The sequence below is a fragment of the Myxine glutinosa genome, chromosome 12 (genome assembly GCF_964187855.1).
Source record: "Myxine glutinosa chromosome 12, kmMyxGlut1.1, whole genome shotgun sequence".
Lineage (NCBI taxonomy): Eukaryota > Metazoa > Chordata > Myxini > Myxiniformes > Myxinidae > Myxine > Myxine glutinosa.
The window spans coordinates 39336464-39359467 of NC_136272.1; the positions used below are offsets into that span (position 1 = coordinate 39336464).

The window sequence follows — 23004 nt, forward strand, 5'->3', positions numbered from 1 at the left end:
AAGGTTCATGGAACAGAGTGAGGAACCAGAGAGGAATTGGCGGACATGAAAAAGGGTTCAGGACAGCGAGAAGGGGCTCGTAAACATATGGGACAGAAGGATAAATACAGACAGAAAAAGCGACAAATGGACAGAGGGAAAAGGTCGGCAAGAACATTATAGATTATTTATTGACAGTGCAACACAGCTGGTGGATGCTTTAATGATTAGAGGTTCTGGGGGAGTGTGGGGGAGGGGGAGGTGGGGAAAATATGATTGGCCAACCTCGGGGAGACAAATCCACAGAGAAAAGGACAGGGTCAAGGCAAGACCAGATGAGATGAAGTAAAAGTTTATAATTTACAACAGTAACTACTGAGCACAAGTTTTGGTTGTTGGTTTGTGGCGAATTGGTTACGAGTGTACAAGGGATTAGTAAGCTTGTGTACAAGTCCATCGCATATCCTGTCATGAAGGTCTGCAAGGGAGGGAATGTCGCTGCATGATTTTCTCGTTCCGGCCTGCTGGGGGATTTGCTGTCTGTTTTATTTCTTATCATTTTGTTGTTGCAGTACTTCATTAGAGGGGATGATATTGTCCTTTTGTGGGCTTTTCATTGATGCACCTTGCTAAAGAATCAGGATTTGGAATTTTATGGTCATTCTTTTGGGATCACAGCAGAGGAAGAAGATGGCACGCTTCGGCGGAGTGAGCTTGTGAACTGGTACCTCAAGGAGGTGGAAAGCGAGATTGATTCGGAGGCAGAGTTGGTGAACCGTAAGACGATCGTTGAGCGCGTTATTCATCGCCTTGTGCACTTCGTGAGTATGGGGATTCAAATGAGGAACTCTTCCTTTAAAAACTTCCTGCATCCTCAAAGCAATTGGGCCAGAATGCATTTCTTTGGGTGGTTAACGTGTTACAATTTTCAACCTTTTGGTGCAGTTCATTTGGTTCCACTGCTTGGGAATTATTTATTTCCTCTGTGCTAAAAGGTTGATGCTTTGACCTGTTTTGTGTTCCTGTGTGAGCACCGAACTCATCATGCTGGGATCCCATGTTTTTGTTTTTGTTGTTGTTGATAAGAGTCTAGACTCGTGGAGGAACTAGAACTAGAACTAGAACACAGAATGGACCAGGGCATAACGGAACGAAAACTAGAACGGCACTCGTTGGAGCGCATACTGAACAGTCATACGGGTACAAGCCAGGCTGAAGTTTACGTTGTGTATCCACCGATAGGCTTGATCTGTATCTGGACCTGAACCAAAATCGAATCGGTTTGTTCTTGACACATACCCAACCTGTCCACAAAGTTTTGTCATAATCCATCCACAACTTTTTGAAATATCGTGCTGTATGTTGTTTTTGGCCCCATCTCTCAATGGTGAAGAAACACTTTGGGGGGGGGGAATCTCAGATCTGGATTCGGATCTTCACCAAAATGGAATCGGTTCATCCTTGTCATAACCAACCTGTCCACCAAGTTTTATGCAAATCCACCAAAGATTTTGAGATATCACATGATGTATCGTTTTTTGCCCCCATCACTCATTCACTCAATGATCACTCATTCAATAGATCCCTGGTGCTAGGCTAGGGCTTAGGATCCTAGGATCGTGGGTTCGAATCCCGGTCGATCGCTGAATTAACGCCAGGGGGGTTGACTCAGCCTGTCATCCTTCCGAGGTCGGCTAATTGAGTACCAGTTCACTGGTAATTCCCTGTTTGTCGTTAAAGGCGGCAAAAAGGGTTGGCATCAGGAAGGGCATCCGGCCGTAAAACATTGCTTCAAAAAGGGGACCGAAAAACAACAACAACCACGGTTCCCGAAAAAGGCCAACCCCTGCTTGCGGGGAAAAATGGCCTCTAAAGGTGGTTTACTCATTCACTCAATGGTGAAGAATCATTGAAACATTTATCGGATCCGCATCTGGATCTTCACCAAAATCGAATCAAATCGTCCTTGGCACACACCAAACCTGACCTCCAAATTTCGTCTGAATCCGTCCATAACTTTGAGATATTCTGCAGACAGACAGAGGTGAAAACATAACCTCTGCCAAAGGGGGCTAGGGGTGGTGGCACCAGCAGCAGGTTAGAAGGAGACCTGGGGGAAGAAAGGACACTGGAAAGAATAGGAGCAAGGGGTGGGCAGGAGGGCACAGTGAACAAGCTGGATACAGGTGCAAACTCTCAATCACAGGTTAAAATCCCAGAGATGGTGTCATGTTGTCTGTGTTGTCCTTGTAGTGAGTGTAAAAGTACACCAGTACTTTAATGCATCCCTGCCCTACAGGTATTATGGAAGACAAAGTCGCCGGAGGCATTGTGTTTTCGGGCTGTCCGTCCGTCCGTCCGTCTGTCTGTCCGTCCGTCTGCAATAACTTTTCGTTACCGCAACAAGTGAATCCACTTGGATTCCGCCCAGGTTGGCACATGGAAATTATGATGTAGCATAATTATCATCTCGGGTCAAGATTTGAAATTATGCCATGGTTTTTGTAAAATTGCTACTAGTATTCACATTATGTACTTTCACCAAAACATACATCATCATAGAAACATACATAGAATTTGGGTCCTCTGGGTCATTTGGGTCCTCTGGGTCATTTGGGTCCTCTGGGTCATTTGGGTCCTCTGGGTCATTTGGGTCCTCTGGGTCATTTGGGTCCTCTGGGTCATTTGGGTCCTCTGGGTCATTTGGGTCCTCTGGGTCATTTGGGTCCTCTGGGTCATTTGGGTCCTCTGGGTCATTTGGGTCCTCTGGGTCATTTGGGTCCTCTGGGTCATTTGGGTCATTTGGGTCCTCTGGGTCATTTGGGTCATTTGGGTCCTCTGGGTCATTTGGGTCCTCTGGGTCATTTGGGTCCTCTGGGTCATTTGGGTCCTCTGGGTCATTTGGGTCCTCTGGGTCATTTGGGTCCTCTGGGTCATTTGGGTCCTCTGGGTCATTTGGGTCCTCTGGGTCATTTGGGTCCTCTGGGTCATTTGGGTCATTTGGGTCATTTGGGTCCTCTGGGTCATTTGGGTCCTCTGGGTCATTTGGGTCCTCTGGGTCATTTGGGTCCTCTGGGTCATTTGGGTCCTCTGGGTCATTTGGGTCCTCTGGGTCATTTGGGTCATTTGGGTCCTCTGGGTCATTTGGGTCCTCTGGGTCATTTGGGTCCTCTGGGTCATTTGGGTCCTCTGGGTCCTCTGGGTCATTTGGGTCATTTGGGTCCTCTGGGTCATTTGGGTCCTCTGGGTCATTTGGGTCCTCTGGGTCATTTGGGTCCTCTGGGTCATTTGGGTCCTCTGGGTCATTTGGGTCCTCTGGGTCATTTGGGTCATTTGGGTCCTCTGGGTCATTTGGGTCCTCTGGGTCATTTGGGTCATTTGGGTCCTCTGGGTCCTCTGGGTCATTTGGGTCCTCTGGGTCATTTGGGTCATTTGGGTCCTCTGGGTCATTTGGGTCATTTGGGTCCTCTGGGTCATTTGGGTCCTCTGGGTCATTTGGGTCCTCTGGGTCATTTGGGTCCTCTGGGTCATTTGGGTCCTCTGGGTCATTTGGGTCCTCTGGGTCATTTGGGTCCTCTGGGTCATTTGGGTCCTCTGGGTCATTTGGGTCATTTGGGTCCTCTGGGTCATTTGGGTCCTCTGGGTCATTTGGGTCCTCTGGGTCATTTGGGTCATTTGGGTCCTCTGGGTCATTTGGGTCCTCTGGGTCATTTGGGTCCTCTGGGTCATTTGGGTCCTCTGGGTCATTTGGGTCATTTGGGTCCTCTGGGTCATTTGGGTCCTCTGGGTCATTTGGGTCCTCTGGGTCATTTGGGTCCTCTGGGTCCTCTGGGTCATTTGGGTCATTTGGGTCCTCTGGGTCATTTGGGTCCTCTGGGTCATTTGGGTCCTCTGGGTCATTTGGGTCCTCTGGGTCATTTGGGTCCTATATTCCTATCCTATCCTATCCTATCCTATCCTATCCTATCTATATTATAATAGCCGTAGATGATTCTGTCTGTCTGTCTATCTGTTGGGTGTCTGTCCGGGGTGTGGCTTACTCGGTTTGCAGAGTAGCTCCACCCATAGCTCCACCCATTCTGGGAGTGGCTATAAACAAATATCCACCATTTTATTAACTCGCATAGCTTTGAGTCCTGTTTTGTAGGCCCGTGGTGTCTTGCTCTCCCCCAGTTTTATTTCAAATCAAATTCGATAAATCATTTCATTTTTCACAGTCGCTAACATAGTTTTAGACTCGGTTGAAAAAAAACGGGAAGAAAATCCGATGAAAGTTGCCGTTTATAGAACGAAATGAATTCTCAAAGGCCTGTAACTTCAAGGCCATTGAGTCTCTCTCACGCCTTTATCTCCAATCTAACTCACCATATGATTTCATTTTTATCGATGGTTTTACTTTTAGACTCGGTGTCAGCAATAATTGAGAACAATCCACACACGCGGGAAAATGCAGAGATATATTTTTTAAAATCGCGTCATGGTGTATCATACACCGCCCAACATGACACCGCCGGCAATGTGTCGATATATATTAAAAATTCGCTTTTGCTTTTCCGTTATGATATATTACTATTTCGTTTGATGATAGTCGTCACAAAAACGTCAACAATGATGCCGACATATATTTCTTCGTTTTTATTTCATTCAACATATTAGCCGGAAGTAAAATATGTTTCAGGAAATTACCGAGAGATATTTCTTCGTTTTTTTTATTAGTTATGTGCGCATACACTTTAAATAGGTTTATTTGAAATCTTTAATTTTCCACAAACATTCCACACACGCGGGAAAATGCAGATATATTTTTTAAAATCGCGTCATGGTGTATCATACACCGCCTAACATGACACCGACGGCAACGTGTCGATACATATTAAAAATTCGATATATCATTTCATTTTTCACAGTCGCTAACATAGTTTTCGACTTGGTTGAAAAAAAACGGGAAGGAAATCCAATGAAAGTTGCCGTTTATAGAACGAAATGAATTCTCAAACGCCTGTAACTTCAACTTCAAGGCCATTGAGTCTCTCTCACGCCTTTATCTCCAATCTAACTCACCATATGATTTCATTTTTATCGATGGTTTTGGACTCGGTGTCAGCAATAATTGAGAACATTCCACACACGCGGGAAAATGCAGAGATATATTTTTAAAAATCGCGTCATGGTGTATCATACACCGCCCAACATGACACCGACGGCAACGTGTCGATATATATAAAAAATTCGCTTTTGCTTTTCCGTTAAGATATATTACTTTTTCGTTTGATGACAGTCGTCACAAAAACGTCAACAATGATGCCGACATATATTTCTTCGTTTTTATTTAATTCAACATTATTAGCCGGAAGTAAAATATGTTTCAGGAAATTACCGAGAGATATTTCTTCGTTTTTTAAAATTAGTTATGTGCGAATACACTTTAAATAGGTTTATTTGAAATCTTTAATTTTCCACAATATAATTTACTTGCCATTTATCATTTGATGATTACGAGACAAATTCCTCTTGAGGATCGTGACAATTCATGCGCTGCGTGGAAACTTCTATTTCCAAAATGAATGAGACGATCGATGAAGAACGCAGACTTGAACAGGATGCAGCAAGAAAACGAATGAGACGGGCGAACGAGTCCATCGACGAACGTCAATGCAAACTTGCGGGGTCACCCGTGGGAATCCCACGGGCATGGATGTGTGTGACATTTCGACATATTGAGTTAGATGCTGCACATTCATTTTTACAAAATGGTTACTGGCAAGTCATCAGATCCAGAAATGGTGTAAAAACCACCGTTTAGAGGCCATTTTTCCCCGCAAAGCGGGGGTTGGCCTTTTCGGGGACCGTGGTAGTTGTTGTTTTTTTGTCCCCTTTTTGAAGCAATGTTTTACGGCCGGATGCCCTTCCTGACGCCAACCCTTTTTGCCGCCTTCAACGACAAACAGGGAATTACCAGTGAACTGGTACTCAATTAGCCGACCTCGGAAGGATGACAGGCTGAGTCAACCCCCCTGGCATTAATTCGGCGATCGACCGAGATTCGAACCCAGGATCCTAAGCCGGCACCCTAGCCGCTAGCCCAACACCAGAAATGGTGTCATGAACACAATTTATTTACGCACAAGCACAAAAGCAAGACGGGCCGATTTCCGATTCCGACGGGCGAGACGGGCCGATTTCCGATTCCGACGGGCCGATTTGGAGCAAGAAAAAGAACGAGACGGGAGAAAAAGGAGAGAAACGAGACGGGGAAAGCCGATTGGAGAGGCGAGTGAGGCGCGATTGGAGAGGAGTGTGAGGCGCGATTGGAGAGGAGTGTGAGGCACGATTGGAGAGGAGTGTGAGGCGTGATTGGAGAGGAGTGTGAGGCACGATTGGAGAGGAGTGATTGGAGGGGAGTGTGAGGCACGATTGGAGAGGAGTGTGAGGCACGATTGGAGAGGAGTGTGAGGCGCGATTGGAGAGGAGTGTGAGGCGCGATTGGAGAGGAGTGTGAGGCGCGATTGGAGAGGCGTGTGAAGGATTGGAGAGGAGAGGAGTGTGAGGGATTGGAGAGGTGAGGGATTGGAAAGGAGAGGGATGTGAGGGTTTGGAGAGGAGAGGAGTGCTAGGTGGAGAGAGGAGAGTGTCAGGTGGAGACAGGAGAGTGTCAGGTGGAGACAGGAGAGTGTCAGGTGGAGAGGAGTGAGGGGTCACATATTATGTGAAATAACTAAATTCACACCATTTCTGGATCTGATGACTTGCCAGTAACCATTTTGTAAAAATGAATGTGCAGCATATAACTCAATATGTCGAAATGTCACACACATCCATGCCCGTGGGATTCCCACGGGTGACCCCGCTAGTAACATATATATCTCCTATAACCTATCCTATAAATATAGATTTGATGACGTCATGTTTACACATCTGAGCGACAGAAATGAGCGACAGAAATGAGCGACAGAAATGGGTGACAGAAACTAGCTTCACTTTTGAGCGCCCGAAATTCCCAGGCAAACGCTATAACGCACCAGGTTTACAACCTGTGCGTTAATAAATTTAGAATGGCTGAAGGGATCTTAGTCAAACTTGATGCAGGTATGTATAATGAGGTAAAGATGAATTGATTCGATTTTGGGGTCATGTGGTCAGACGTCATGATAAGTAGAAATTGTGTTGCCGCGCCAACTCGTGAACCGGTGATAGGATTTTAAGCAAACTTGATCAAGTATATAGGATGCAAAGATGAACTGGTTGGATTATGGCATCAAGAGGTCAAAGATCAAAGGTCATGCCAGGTAAAAATGTGATAACTTGAGAACAACTGAAGGGATTTAAATCAAACTTGGTACAAGTATGTATAATGATGTAAACATGAATTGATTAAATTTTGGGGTCAAAGGTCAGTGGTCATGATAAGTAAACATTATGTTTCCGCATCAACTTGTGAACTAGTGATTTGATTATGAACAAACTTGGTATAAGTATATATGATGCAAACATGAACTTATTGGATTATCCCATCAAGAGGTCAAAGATCAGAGGTCATGTCAGGTAAAATTGTGACAGCTTGAGAACAGCTGAATGGATTTAAATCAAACTTGATACATTAAACTTGATACAAATTAAACTAGTCTTCTTTAAAAAATAAATGAACAGCTTGGCAGAGGCAGCTTCCTGTTCGAATTGGTCTTTGTTGTGTAGGCCGATATGTAAATAACCGCTGGGTGCTTGCCAATAACCAGAGATCACAGTCATCTTGGATAACCTAATCGCCTAATATCGAAAAGAAGCTCGGTCGCGGTGTGCCTGTGTCCGTGTCCGTCCGTGCGTGCGTCCGTCCATCAACAGTTGGCCTAATCAGGAAATAACGGGACCCCCTGCCCAATCGGCAGTGTTATCAATGAGATGCTAGACAATCTGAAAAAGTATGATGTAGTTCAGTAAGGTGAGGAGAGATGGGCTTCCTTCTTCTTCTTCTTCTTCTTCACTTATAATAATGGTGACTAGTGAGTCGCATTCAATCCTGTTTCCCATATCGATTAGGTTCAGAAAACGCTTGCTATGGCCTATGGGGTCAATGGGAAGCATCGTGGAAATGTTGACCCCATAGCTATTCAATACCCTATAAAACCGTATTTCTGATTATACACCACCTTTTAAAGCATACGTTAATCTATCTATATCTATTATTCCATAGTATTGCTATTCCCGTCAGTGAAGCAAAGGGTCTTATCTTCTAGGTTATTTCAAAGTAGATGGAATTGCTTTACCCTTGTGAGGATTTGATCCCAAGTTTTTAAGATTGGTGAAAACCCTCTTGAGCTCGACGGTGGATAACTTGGTTACGAAGACCATTACACGTTATTGGCCTCGATCATTCCCACATTTTTTGTTGGGTCTGCCCGAAACCCTTTTGGCACAAGTCTGTCATAAACCAGTTGGGCAGAGATTTTATGATTTGATCAGGCTGCCGGTGATAACTTGCCTACTCTATGAGGAAGACCACGTGGGATCTCAAACATCCCACATATAATGCTTACCGACTGGTCGTCCAACCTGGCGTCCATTTTAGGGACGACACACACGTCGGGGCCGCCTCGCCTTGCATGCTAAACACCAGGACGATGGTTTCTAGCTTGATGGAGATTTGAACTCGGGTTGCTTTTTTAAGCTTAGGGTTTATCAAAACCAATAGGGTTTATCAAAATGGTTGTAAAGTTTTTGTGCCATTTCCGTTTGTCTTTTCAGGATCACATTCTTATCGAATTGTCGAAAATGGAGCTAAAGCCGATCCGAAGGACCAAGGGAGATGTGAAAGAGGATGAAGATCCCTTTGTGGTTGTAAACCCAAACTTCGTATTGGAGGCTTGAAGAGGAAGATTTATCTACAGTTTGTTTTTCGTTTTTTGTTTTTGTTTTTTGTCCACCGATTGTTTTGCAGATCGAAATTGCAAGTTCGAGAATAAAGCTTTTTTTTTATACGGAGCCGAGAGGACATTATTTAGTTATTGGGATGGTGTTGGGTACCGCCTGATGTAAAGATGCGGTGAAGTTGTCCTGGGCTGCGCATTAGAACTGGAAATGGTCATACTCGCGGTTAATCCTATCCACACCATTGTCGACCGGACATCTGCGGACCACTGCGCTCGATGCCACTTTTGGGTCTCGTGGCCCCGAGCGAACAAGTTTTCTGGCCGAAGCTTTTGACGGTTTACGGAGGAGGTCCATTATTGCACCGCAACTTGGACATATCCTCGGGTCATCAACCTTGGCGACGTCCAGTCCCATCACCCCATGCACGGCTCTCATATGGTGTAGTAAACGCCAAATGGGTCTTTTTCTTTCGGTTTCTCAGCGTGGGACTCCAACAGCGCGATTTAAAAAAAAAAAAATTAACGGAGACGATTTTCTTCTTCACCCGAAACGAGTTCCAGATGTGCAGAGTTGATGTTTCATGATGTAGCTTGTAGCTGTGTCGTACAACTGCTGCCCTGCTTACCCTGGCCGTGCGCGGAGAGTGAACCGAGATCCAGATGGTCATTCTGGAGCCAGCCCACAGGGGGTAGCGGGTAGGGGGGTCGAGTGCTGTGCGTGCCAAGTGCTCTGTTCAAGCAGCAAGCTTTGGCAGCGAGTATATGGCTTTGAATGGGATAAATCAAACCGGCAATCCCATATGGCCATACAACGAGAAAAAAACCCCATCATTCATTGGGTTTATGGTGCATATTTTTCTTTGTTTATAAAACTGATAACGCCTTGTTTACGAGACTCAGCTTTGTGACTCGAGGCTCGCCCTGTCATTCCTCCTCCTTCGTAAGTCCTTGGTAAGCGACTCCCGATTGTGCAAACCCTCATCAGGTGACCATGACCGTCCTTTATCCCTACGGTTATGGGATTTCTGCTGAGGCAGATACAATTGAAGATAATAATAATCGCGGCAACATTATTCCAAAAACCGCTTTTTGTGTTATCGCGGTTGAGTTCATGGCTCCGAGTCTCGCGCGTAATTGTGACGGTCGTTTCGAACTTGGATCTGCTGATCGGAGACGTTTGGCCGCAGCCCTGGGCGATCGTGTCCGTCCCCGTCCACCACGACGGACTCCCACACACACCCAGGCCCGCCCTCGCACACCGACCGAGGCGTGTATAAAAGCATGAACGCCTCGCGGCTTGTGTCGGTCCACGTCCAGAGAACGGACGTCTAAGGGGACTCGGACCCGTTGCGGACAAACACCGACGGCGCGTTCGTGGATCCCCCCAAGCTGTGGTTCGTCCGAAATCCTAGGAGGGTCGTTTTGCCGTTGAAGGCCGAGAGAGGATCGAAGAGCCGAGGAAGGTCTTCATCTGCAGAAGCAACGGAAACGTTTGGCGGCGGGTCCACCATTAAAACATCGAGCCGGCGACCCAATGGCGCGTCCTTGGCCGTTCCTCGTCGTTCTGCTGGGCCTAACTCTAAGCTCGGGGTGTGCACGAGGGTCTCCGAGAAGCGAAGCCCCGGCCTTTCGCTGCCCGCCCTGCACACCGGAGCGTCTGGCTCTGTGCCCCCCCGCCCCGGGACTCAGTCCCGCGTGTTCCGAGATCGTCCGCGCTCCGGGCTGCGGTTGCTGCCCCGGTTGTGCCCTGCGGGCCGGACAGTCGTGCGGGGTGTACGCGGCGCGGTGCGGGTCGTCCCTGCGCTGCTACCCTCGTCCCGGACAGGAGAGACCCCTGGACGCGCTCGTTCGAGGTCGTGGGGTCTGCGGCTCCCGGGCGGCCAATAACGGAGATCTGTCTGCAGGTAAAGCACGATTATATATATATATATATATATATATATATATACACACACATATGTATATATATGTATATATGTATGTATGTATGTACATATATATATATATACATCTGGCCATATACATAGATACAGGTGTGCTATCTGTGTTATACCTGGCCACGTGGCATTTTAATAATTCATGCCATTGTTAATGATGATTTTTTTTTTTATGCCTCCGCCCTCGAAGGTGGCCGGAGGCGTTGTGTTTTCGGTTTGTCCGTCCGTCCGTCCGTACGGGCTAAAGCTTGTTTTTCTCAGCAACCATGTGTCCGATTGAGACGAAACTTTCAGCGTAGGAGTGACACCCATGCAGAATGTTTTATGATAATTGTGACGTCATACGTCACGTGGTATGGCAGCCATCTTGGATTAAAAGTAAATAATTAAAAAACATTTCTCGGAAAAAGCTGAATGGAAAAATTTGAAACTTGCCACATTGTCGAGTTCACCAATGGGGAACAAAACCATGATATGATAACATAGGAGAAGTGGTTATATACCAGCCAAAAATGTTTTCATCGAATCCCTTATCCTAAATATGTGAAATTGCATGCACATGATCTATGACACATTTGTATTGAAATATTAAATTTATGACATCTTAGGTCACATGGTTTGGCAACCATATTGGATTTAACCTAAAACCTTTAAAAAAAAAAAAGCCACAGCCCCAGATCGCACCCAACCACCAAATTGATCGACTCAAAACTTTACGTGTGTCATTGACTAGGCATGCCGATTAAAAGATGATCATGAAAACATCATTGGTCACATGGTGTGGCAGCCATATTGGATTGAAGGAAAATATTAAATAATTATATCTCTGAAACCACTTACCCTATCGATGCAAAATTTTGCAAATATCATCTAACACCATTGTTGCATATAGTTTGAAAATGATGATGTCATACGTAACGTAGTTTGGCAGCCACCTTGGATAGAAAAACGAACCTTATCCGATCAACACAAAACTTCACAAACGTGATATCCTACCCATACATATGCGGAGTGTACATTTTTTAAGGTCATATGTCACGTGGCGTGGCAGCCATATTCGCTTGAAAGCCGTTTTTTTTTTATAATCCCTTCTCTGAAACTGCTGCACCGATCAATTTAAAACCTGTCATGGCTGGTGAAAATGTGATACTTGAAAAGAGCTGAAGGTATTTAAATCTAAGTTGTTTATTTTTAGGACAGTGAACGAGGGCATCTACCCATTGTGGGAGTATGCGGAGGCATATTGGCGACACAGACGCATTGTTCTAGTTTTTATTATGCATCATTATTGTTAAATAATATTACAGGTTATTGATTATTATGACTATGTATGATTGATTATAACTTATGATTATTATTGATAATTATTATGCAAACGATATTTAATTATTTAGTATAGTTCACCTGAAATTGTGCGTATTACGAAATATCATCAACTATAACAATTATACAGAATATTAATTGCACAATTTGGTTCCGTAAGTATTATTTATATATTTCCACAATTGCTTTGCACAATTGCAAGAGCTAGGTGGTCTTGGTCGATATGTTTCTGTACCGAATGTCCATAAGACAATTCCACAACAAATACAGTTTTGCCAATTTAATTGATTACGTGACCAGTGAGCCATTTAGGTCCTTGGCCGGGATACGAACCGCACCACCGATACGATGATACAACTTGTGCTTTCACTTGTGGTCAGAAACTCTGGACAGATCATTAGGATGGACCAAGTGCTAAGCTTGTCTTTCACATCCTACCTAATATCATTTCTGGGGGTGTGCGTCCAGTGCTTGTGTGGGCGTGTCCTATATGCAAACAAAGCACATGACAATCTGGTGGGCAGAGGAGTGATTGGCAGTTCAGGGAATTTTTGAATTTATTCGATTCCGAATACTTTTTTTTTTCTCGGAATTGACGGAATCGAGTACGATTCCAGGTACTTTTTCATTCGTTTTCATTTTATTCGGTTTTGTGCGGGGGTGTTGAGAATTATTAGATTGCATAAGCAATGTGCCAAACCACAACTGCATTCAAATTCCAATCGCTGTCAAGGAAGTGGCAGAGAGAGTGATATATGCCTGGGTTTGAGAAGATGCCAAGGCCCCAGAGGTCTAGGGGTGAGGGCAATGGAAGTATCAGCATGAGTATACCCTCACAAACTTTCACCTGGTTTATCTATATGCTTCAGGAAGCATATTGACCATGATTGCACGACGACTTGGGAGGTCATATTTTCAGTCCGAAGCCACCACAAAGTCTTTGAAGCCAGAGTCTTCAACAACAGATACAGGCTGCATATTTATCAACATCTGGTTAATGATGTTATTTTGTCTTGGGGAATCTGCACCGTACTTAGAGCTGTTCGAGATTTTACAGAACATGCTAAGAATGATCGATTGCAAGCTTGTTGCCGTTGCAGATTTTTGTTTCTTCAGATTCCGCATTCTCAACTCTCACTAATTTGTCCTCCATCTGGTGCTTGGTTTTCAAATGCTTCAGCATATTAGATGCATTTCTGTGATGAATAATGTCTGGTGAACATAGAAAGCATCTAAGTTTTGGACTGTCTTCTTTATCCTTCCTGAAAAAGTTCCACACTGCGCTTCTGGACCTCTTGAACAGCAGGTTATTGAAACTTCTAAGACTTGCATGCTTCGATTTTTGTTGCCCGTCCCTCAGAGTGCCTTACCGGTGAGTTTATATATGCCAGTTGAAAGGTACAAAAAAGAAATTCCTCGAGAAATCAGTTCTTTCTAGCAAGTAGGAAGTAGGATGTACTTGTCATTGACGTCTATTCCGGTTCACCACTCTATATTCCTTTTGATTCAGAGATAAATTCCGCCCACCACTCGTGTGGAGACGAACCATCATTCACATTATTGAGACCATTCTTGATCACCTGGGCAGCTCTATCAGGGACAGGATGATAAGGCTAAACATTCGATAATCTTTGAATGAGCATCGATAACGACCAACAACATTTTACCCAAGAATGGTCAAGGTTAATCTATGTGAATTCCAGACCATGGTTTAGCTGTAACATCTGCTGCTGAACCTGTTGCGGGCCCGATATGTACATAGTGATGAGTTACTAATTTCAATAACACATATGCAGATAAGTAATGCCACTAATCATTCTGACTTGTTACTACACATATAAAAAATGATTGTAGTGTAACTAAATATCCTGATTCTTGATACCAACTAAACAAAAGTAACATCCGAAATCATATACACTCGTATTTTAATAATACAGTGAATTCTCTATGTAAATGTGTACTGTGTAGTGCCACCTGGTGTTCGTGGCAGAGGGTATGCCAATTTCCTTTTTACCTGGGCAACACGAAGGATAAAGCACTCTAAGCACAGGTAAATTTTTCCTCCCTGCCTGTCAAAGCCCCTCCACCCCCAAAAATATGTGTATGTAGTATATCTTTCCCCTCACTCTCCCCTCACCTCTCCTTCCTCTCCCCCTTCCACTCCCCCCACTGCCTTCCTCTCCCCTCCCCCTCTTGCCTCACCCACCCCCCTCCCGGAATCATCGGGTACTTCAGCTAGTACAGTCATAATTCTGATTCTGATTAGGTGTACCATACTCTGTTAAGGCCGCTGCAATGCAACACGATTGTCAGCGACAGTTTTTTGATAACCATGTAATGTCCGGCAGTGGTGGTTAACCAGCCTGGTCAACTATTTTTTTCAGGTGCATCGGTGACAATCGTAAAAATGTAACATGTTCAGGTTTCACGAAGAGTTATCCACGACAATCGTGCATCATGGTCTACCATAATGCGTCAGTCTCCAACAATCGCCAAGGCGACAAAATGTATTTACCAATGAAACTTCATCTTTCAGTAATTTCCAGTCATAGCGACAGATCATCTACAGCATTTAAAATAAATTAATTGCGTTTGCGTAAATTTGCGTAAAAATGTAACATGTTCAGGTTTTACGAAGTTATTATAGTTAGTTAAAATTGGGTTTGCGTAAAATTGCGTCAAAATGTAACATGTTCAGGTTTTACGAAGTTATTATAGTTAGTTAAAATTGCGTAAAAATGTAACATGTTCAGGTTTAACGAAGAGTTATTATAGTTAGTTAAAATTGCGTTTGCGTAAAATTGCATAAAAATGTAACATGTTCAGGTTTTACGAAGTTATCCACGACAATCGTGCATCATGGTCTACCATAGTGCATCTGTCTCCAACAATCACCAAGGCGACAAAATGTATTGACCAATGAAACTTCAGTTTTCAGTAATTTCTAGTCACAGCGACAGATCATCTGCAGCATTTAAAATAAATTAATTGCAGCCTTTGTGAATTTTGAATGCGAGCAAGGTATTACGAAAGTTCATGACAGTATCTTGTACCTGCCCTTTGTTTTCTTGTATTTAACGGACCATCAAACAATAAAAGAGTGCTATTATCGGTACATTGTGTCATAAAAACTTTAAATGACAAGGTCTCTGCCTTTAAATTACCTTGACGCATTTACCATTGCAGTTTAATAAAGAATCAACTTGGATTCCAAACATCCCGGATGACTTTTCTTTCTTCCACACTAAATTGGTGATTCCGACGTGTTCCAAATGGATGGACTAGGAGTTGCAAATGCGTAACCAGTCACGGGGAATGAACATCCAGTCGTGCCCTTCCCAGAGACTGATTCAGCTTCACCGGTGGCAGCGACTCTGATAAAGCTACCACCATTCTGGCCACTGAATGGAAAATCGACAGGAATATTAATTCCATGCCGCTAACAGTGCTATTGCTTCTTTTGGAGAACGTCTCCTCGAGCTTGATTTGGGTTTACTTCACTCATTTTTTGGGTGTTTACTATTGCCGACACCAGGTACTCTATCCTAGGTGTGGATTTTTTGCGTCGTTTCAATCTCCTCACACAGTATGTGTCAAATATCGCCGTCTATTGGATGCCTCAACACAGCTTTGTTATTGGTAAAACATCCACCATTTCGTCGCTGAATATCACGTGTCTTCTATCCATGGCCACGTGCCCTTTTCAGAAAGTACCTTGTGACTTCCCATTGTTACGTGCTCCTCCCCAAACCCCCTGGTCACAGTGTACCTCCGAGCCCCGAGAGGAGTCACGGCAGAAAAATGTGTTATTCTGTAGGTCAAAGATCAATGGTGAAACCACACCAATTGTTACCAACAAACAAGTATTGTATTAAGATCACACAAGAATAACAGTACAACAACAATAGTAACCAATTGTACAACCAATATATATTTCCTATGATGGTACCATCAAGTTCGTACAATATAACTCACTGTGCTCCAAGTGAGCGAGAAGAGAGAACATTCCCCAATGTCTCTATTCCGGCATCAAGCTCAAGTCGATCCGCTCCAGCGATCGTCAGAACGATGTCTAATCGAGACCAGAATCCCGTTCGGATGACAGTCACAGTCACGCGGCCAAAGCTGCGCAAAGGCGCCCTCAAGGCGACCGGAAAATCACACCCTCGGGTATGGACGTTCCACGGCACAGTCGGCGAACCGCAAATTAACCTTCAAAAGCCACGTTGCACACACACACACCAGATTAACGTCTGAATGCGGTGAAAATGGTTGAAGCGAGATGAAACCTTGAGCAAAGCGCAAGTCCTGCACGAGTCAAAGTGGCCGACGGCCCGCTGTCATGGCGTAACGGCACTCTGATGATTCTCTCCGGAATCAACCACAAAACCTGTTACGCAGGTTTATCTGTCACAGCGATAACAACTCTGTCGCAGGAATCCCTTTCCCGGGAAACCCGAAGTTCACACGTGACCTTCGTTCGCCAACGTTCGCTCAGGACCTCGAAGCAACTCGGCTTTCTTGTCCGACTCATTCGCTCCGCCTTCTCTTTCTCCTCTTCCTCTTCTTCGTCGTCCGGTTCCGATTTCGTTTAAAACATTAACTTTTTTACCTTTGAAAACAGCAATATCTATTTCCCTTAAACGACAACAATAATAGTACATGGAATCAGAAATGTTTACAGTGGATGAAAACTACAACAACGGAAGTGACGAATCCGTAACACCATCCATAATGCGCCCTTCAGCGACAATCCAGCCAAACAAACACCAGATCACGCACCACATCGAGATCACAGGACACCCTGCTTCCGCACGTGCTCACCGACTAGCACCCGAGAAATTATGTATCACCTGCTAGGAGTTTGCCTATGTGTTTCAATATGGCATCATCAGACTATCTTCCAGCAGGTGGGCTTCACCAATGCACATGGTACGCAAAAAAAACCCTGTGAATTGGCGTCCTTGCAGAGATTACTGTTGCTTAAAGAACGCCACTGTTCCAGACCATTACCCCATTCCACATTCATGATTTTACCACGACACTCCATGGCACTATAATCTCCTCCAAGGTCGACTTCGTTCATGAGTACCATCAGATTCCCAATGGATCCAGACAACAACCCAATTCGTTCATGAGTACCATCAGATTCCCAATGGATCCAGACAACAACCCAAAGACAGCAGTCACCACGCCTTTCAGCCTGTTTGAATACCTTTTTATGCCGTTCGGCCTATGCAATGCCGCACACACCTTTCAATGTTTTATCAATCAGATACTCTTTGGATTACACTTCTGCTACGTATATATAGTTGATATTGTAATCGCCAGCTCAACCACAGAAAAACATCAGGAACACCAACGTCTCCTCTTCACCCGTTTGCAAGACCTTGGCATCGTTATCAATCCACAAAGCGCATATTCGGCATTCTGGAGTTGAATTTCCTCAGCCACTGTGTTAACCGCTGAAGCATCTTCCGCTCAAAGAGAAGGTGCAGATTATTTGGGGCTAGGTGAAGCACCGGGCATTGCCTGGGGAAATGGGGGGCGGGGGAGGAAGGTGCATGGAGGAAGGAGAAGGGTGGGGAAAGGAATTTTAATGTACTTGCAGGGTGGCACGGAGCTCCACCGTCTGCAGTCTGCACCTGGTTTGCTTACATCTCACAAGGTACAGCTCCCAGGGGTAAACACTACCCTCATATAGTGATACATCGATGGGACAGTGATGCCATTTTGTTCCTGTGGCATTCTGTCATACAGTCTTCCACCCTTGACTCATTCGAGCACCCGGTATTCGAGCACCACGTGCAAGCGTCAACACCGATGTGCGCCATTGGGCCAAGCAATATCTTCAAGGTCCAATGTCCTACTGTTGCACCACTCGATAGCTTTTCAACATGGTCCACATCTCATCAGCAGGACCGAGCACTCTTCCGCCTAATTTACAAGTAGTGGTGGGAAGGGGGAAGTGTAGGTCCCCCACCATTTTCCATTTAACAGGCAATGGTGCCCCCACAACCTACACAATACCAAAAGCTGACTGGGATGAACTCTCCAACTTCCTTGGGTTTTATGGAACCAGGCCAATCCTAACTAACACTGCGGCGTCTCTCAGGAGATCTGTGGAAGAGGCAGGCCTTTCTGGAAGGACTGCCTCTTTCATCCCCCAGTGCCATTGTGAATCCACCCAAATTAACTATGATTCCTGGTTGGCAGTTTTCTGCAGATGTTGCCGGGGTGAAGAGGTGGATCCAGTTTTTTTCCCCCTGTAGGGAATGTGGCTGACGACCTCATCTCCATATTTGATAGGGGTTTAGCTTTCACCGCAATTAGGGGTTACCACATGGCGAATGTGATGATTCACAAAGGTTTTCCTGACTTCTTCAGTTTCATCATCGAGCATCCTGTCGAGAATTACTATGTCCTCCTTTTTGAAAATCCTTCCTTTGTAACAGCTGGTTCATTCATGAAGTCTGCCCTTAGTTCTCCAGGCCTTGGCTCAGGTGCCGTACAAACCTTTAGACTATTAGAGGTTGCCTCTTTGAAGCATCTGTCGGAAAAGACAGCTTTTCTTATGGCTATAGCCTCAGGACAGAGACGCGGGACCATTCAGGCTCTCATCGTGGCCACTGGCCGCATTCAGTTCGAGCCAAAGTCTGTGTGTCTAATTCCTCATGCCAAATTCTTGCCGACAAACCAAGGGCAGGTCTCAGCCTCATTGTAGGTGGTCCTCTCGAACTTGCAATCAGCCTCCACCCAGGAAAAACTAGCGTGTGCTGACAGGGCACTGCAGTGTTATTTGGACCATACAGAGCACTTGCGGGTATCAACGAAACTCTATCAATGTGAGGGCACCACATAGGGAAGTTTCTTTTAATACGGTCTTACGTTAGATTGTAGCATCAATCCGCGCATCTGTTTGGTGCCCTCATCACTGATAGAGTTAAGGGCCCATGACGCAAGAAGGATGAGCACTTCCTGAGCTCTCTTCCAGGGTGCTGCCCTTAATGGAATCCTACATGCGACATACTGGGCAATTGCTTCCTCTTTTGTGTCATTTTACCGAAGCTGGCTAGCCGGAGACGCTTCCTTTGCTACATCCTCCCTCTCCGCTGCTAGTCACACCTCTCACTAGCCCCTATAATTCCGTGGGAGGGAACTCTTGCCATCCCATCACCAACTGCCACTCGGAGGCAAGGTAGCTTATTTGAAGAAACTTGACAGCTAGGTAATATAGTGCTGGTAATATATTTATAAATGTAGAAGGAAGTGCCAGGTCGGGGTGCACTAGGTGTGAACTGGACATGGCCATTGGAGTTATGGGGGGTTAGTTAAAATTCTTCTATTATTTGTTGGTATTTGGAGGGTTTTTAAAGGGAAAAGCCCATTTGTATAGTGTCCATGATCTTCGACATATATGATGATTTTTATCTCCATCCTAGTTGTGTTGGCCACTTCTTGACTGCTCCATTGAGCCTTCTTTGTCTATGCCCAATCTGTCCAACTGACTTTTAAGTGGTGAAGCTGCTTCAGTATTTGGCTATGTCTGTCCGTCAAAATAAAGAAGAACCTTTATAACCCACATGTTTAATTCTAAAGGGTTGTAAAGATTAATTCTAATGGATTCTAAAGAGTTATTCTAATGGGTTATAATGGGTAATTCTAAAGGGTAATTCTAAAGAGTAATTCTAATGGGTTATAAAGGGTAATTCTAATGGGTTATAAAGGGTAATTCTAATGGGTTATAAAGGGTAATTCTAATAGGTTCTAAAAGGTAATTGTAATGGGTTCTAAATGGTAATTCTAAAGGGCTCTCAAGAGTAATTCTAATGGGTTCTAAATGGTAATTCTAAAAGGCTCGAAAGGGTAATTCCAAAGGGTTTCATTCCTTTCGAGGCTTTGTATATTTCATATTAAAAATGTCAAATTGAACGGCTTTTTCGGAAATGGGTGCAATTATTTATTTATTTATTTTTAATATCTCCCTTCCCTTTTATCGTTATCCAGTTGTCAGTGTATAATCTGTTGATATTTTGTTTTTATTTTTATGTATCCTTTTTTTGCAATTGATAGGTGTATTTGTTGTTGTCTCTGGGACACTGGAAAGTGGCCATGTGCTGTGTGCAGGAAGGTTGTCGGAGTGAACGCCATTCAATGTACAATGTGCGCTGAGTGGGTTCATCAAAAATGTAGTGGTCTGAGAGGGTCATTAACCAGTGTGGCAGCTACATTCAAATGTAAGGTGTGCACAGAGGGAGCTGCAGATGGAGGAAATGTTGAGTTGGATCTTGGAGACGGCGTGAAGCTGGAAGGTGTGAAAACATTTTGCTACCTCGGAGACGTGCTGAATGGAGAAGGTGGATCAGACTCGGCAACGGATGCGAGAGTGAGATGTGCATGGAAGAAGTTTCGGGAACTGAGTGGCGTGCTGACGAGGAGGGGAGTGTCGTTGAAGCTGAAGGGAAAGGTGTATGCTGCATGTGTGAGAAGTGTTATGATTTATGGGAGCGAGACATTGGTAATGAACGTAGAGCAGCAATGAAGGGTGGAAATGCGAATGGTTCGGTGGATGTGCGGAGTATCGTTGAGAGAGAGGAAGACAAATGATGAATTGCGAAAGATGATGGGAATGGAGCCTGTGATTGATGCTGTGAAGAGGAAAAGGTTGAGATGGTTTGGTCATGTGTTGAGGAAGGATGAAAGTGACTGGTTGAGAAGAGTGATGGAAATAAATGTAGAAGGAAGTAGAGGACGGGGAAGACCGAGAAAGACTTGGCTAAAGATGGTGGAAGAAGAAATGCGGGAAAGGGGGTTAGCAAGGAGAGATGCAGAAAATAGGGCAAAATGGAGAAATTGTCATGGGGACCGCAGGGCTAACCCCCACTCTGGCAGGGAAAATGGCCTTAAAATGCATGTTGTTGTTGTTGTGTTATATTATATCACCTTTATCTATCAATATTGTTGAAATGATCAAATAGCTGTATGTTGAAATATGTTGAAAAAGTCAAAACTTTGCATGGGGTGTACTTACTTTTTCACGTGACTGTATATGTGCATATTAATGTGTGTGTCTGTGTGAATAAGGGAGAGACAGAATTGTGAGGAACTGAAATGAAAAAAAAAACGAGGTGTGTGTGTGTGTGTGCGTGTGTGTGTGTGTGTGTGTGTGTGTGTGTGTGTGTGTGTGTGTGTGTGTGTGTGTGTGTGTGTGTGTGTGTGTGTGTGTGTGTGTGTTTGTTTTGTGAGGAGTGAGAATTTGAATCCGATCTGCAGCAAATCAAATGTCACTTTTGATTTAGGATTGTAGAGAACGTGGGATCAATCCTCTGAGCGTCAAAGCTGAAAGTATCATTTCAAAGCGGTGTATAGTGGTTTGGTGAAGAATTTGGTTTCACTAAAATTTAGCTTCAACTTCCTACATATCAACCACCCCTGCACATCATCAAGGTATTTGGAGACAAAAGTGAGCACAAGCAGCGTCATCAGGTCTGGTCGTGTCAATGATTGCAGATAACTGATTATTATCATCATCATCATATGCAGACTGCTGAGGATTGAGGAGGTCATTCAGAATGGCAAAATCAGATAACTCTTCTGATGGAGTCTTTTCAATGAATTTTCCTAGTAAAGGCAAATCATCAGAAAAGGCAAGACTTGGCTAAAGATGGTCGAAGAAGAAATGCGGGCAAGGGGGTTAACAAGGAGAGATGCAGAAAATAGGGCAAAATGGAGAAGATTGTCATGGGGCTAACCCCCACTCGAGCAGGGAAAATGGCCTTAAAATGTATGTTGTTGTTGTTGTATTTGTTTACTCTGTTGTAGGTGTATTTGTTTCTGTGTCTGTTTCATCTGTGACATCTTTTATGCATACCTGTCTTTGGAAATTGCTTGCAAGATGTGTTAGGATTGCCTTTTCTGGCTTGCTGTCTTCTTTTTTGTATATAAATTTGATTCGGTAATCCGTTGAAATTTTCACTCACTAAACCAATCATTCAGTTGTGTTACCTTCTCCTCCCCAACCCCCTGGTCACGGTGTACCTCCGAACCCTGAGAGGAGTCACGGCAGAAAAATGTGTTATTCTGTATGCCAAAGATCACTGGTGAAGCCACACCAATTGTTACCAACAAACAAATATTGTATTAAGATCACACAAGAATAACAGTACAACAATAATCGTAATCAAAAGCACAATCAATATATACACAAAGAATTAAGTTAAGCACCCCCCCCCCCCCCCCCCGTTTTTTTACAACCTCGCACATTACAAGTTTGTTGTCGTCAAAACAGTGTAATATACCCATGATATTGCTATATTTTCTGGAGAAGTGATATTATGGTCACATAAAAACATAACAATCATGCAGTTTTCAATATTTTATTCTGAATAATTAAAGGTGAAATTTTTTGGGAATTTTAGGCATATTTGCACCTCAATTTAAGTATGTAGCTATAGGTCCATCACGGACAGTGTGGATGACGTTTATGTTTTCTAACGTACAGTCATTGTTCTGAGAAGACCTCTAGCGATCTTTGCGTCAATAACGTGTGTAGGACCCACGTGATCGGATCACTGACTCAACCCTACGTCTCATAGACCCTGTAAGCCGTCGTATGCGTTGCTGTGGCAGGTTGTTCCATTCCCGATGTAATGCACGTTCCAATTCATCCAGATTGGCTATTGGAGGGACCATCCTCGCAATTTGTCGTCCCAACATGTCCCAAACGTGCTCGAGGGGGTTCAGGTCAGGACTGTACGCAGGCCAGGGGATGGTTGTCACAGCACCTTGCTCCAGCAAGGCTCGGACGCGTCTCGCACGGTGAGGCCTGGCGTTGTCATCCATGAAGATGGGTCTGCTGGCGAGGGTGTGGTCATCGAAGTGCGGGATTACGGTGGTATTCA

At 44.4% G+C, this 23004-nt stretch overlaps 2 protein-coding genes across 3 annotated transcripts in view; both read left to right on the plus strand.

Moving 5' to 3' along the window:
* The window catches only part of MCM6 (minichromosome maintenance complex component 6), a 76632-nt gene extending 67685 nt beyond the window's left edge, over positions 1-8947 (plus strand). Inside the window, exons 16-17 of the mRNA XM_068132670.2 lie at positions 658-800; positions 8719-8947. Coding sequence (XP_067988771.1) covers positions 658-800; positions 8719-8841 — 266 coding nt within the window. The 3' untranslated portion in view covers positions 8842-8947. The remainder of the gene's footprint in view (positions 1-657; positions 801-8718) is intronic.
* Positions 8948-9736: 789 nt separating this feature from the next.
* IGFBP2 (insulin like growth factor binding protein 2) overlaps positions 9737-23004 on the plus strand; it is a 51819-nt gene continuing 38551 nt past the window's right edge. The window contains exon 1 of one of the 2 annotated variants that reach the window (XM_068132671.2): positions 9737-10747. In XM_068132671.2, the coding sequence (XP_067988772.2) occupies positions 10378-10747 (370 nt within the window). In that variant the 5' untranslated portion in view covers positions 9737-10377. The remainder of the gene's footprint in view (positions 10748-23004) is intronic. The other variant, XM_068132672.2, reaches the window with a different exon arrangement.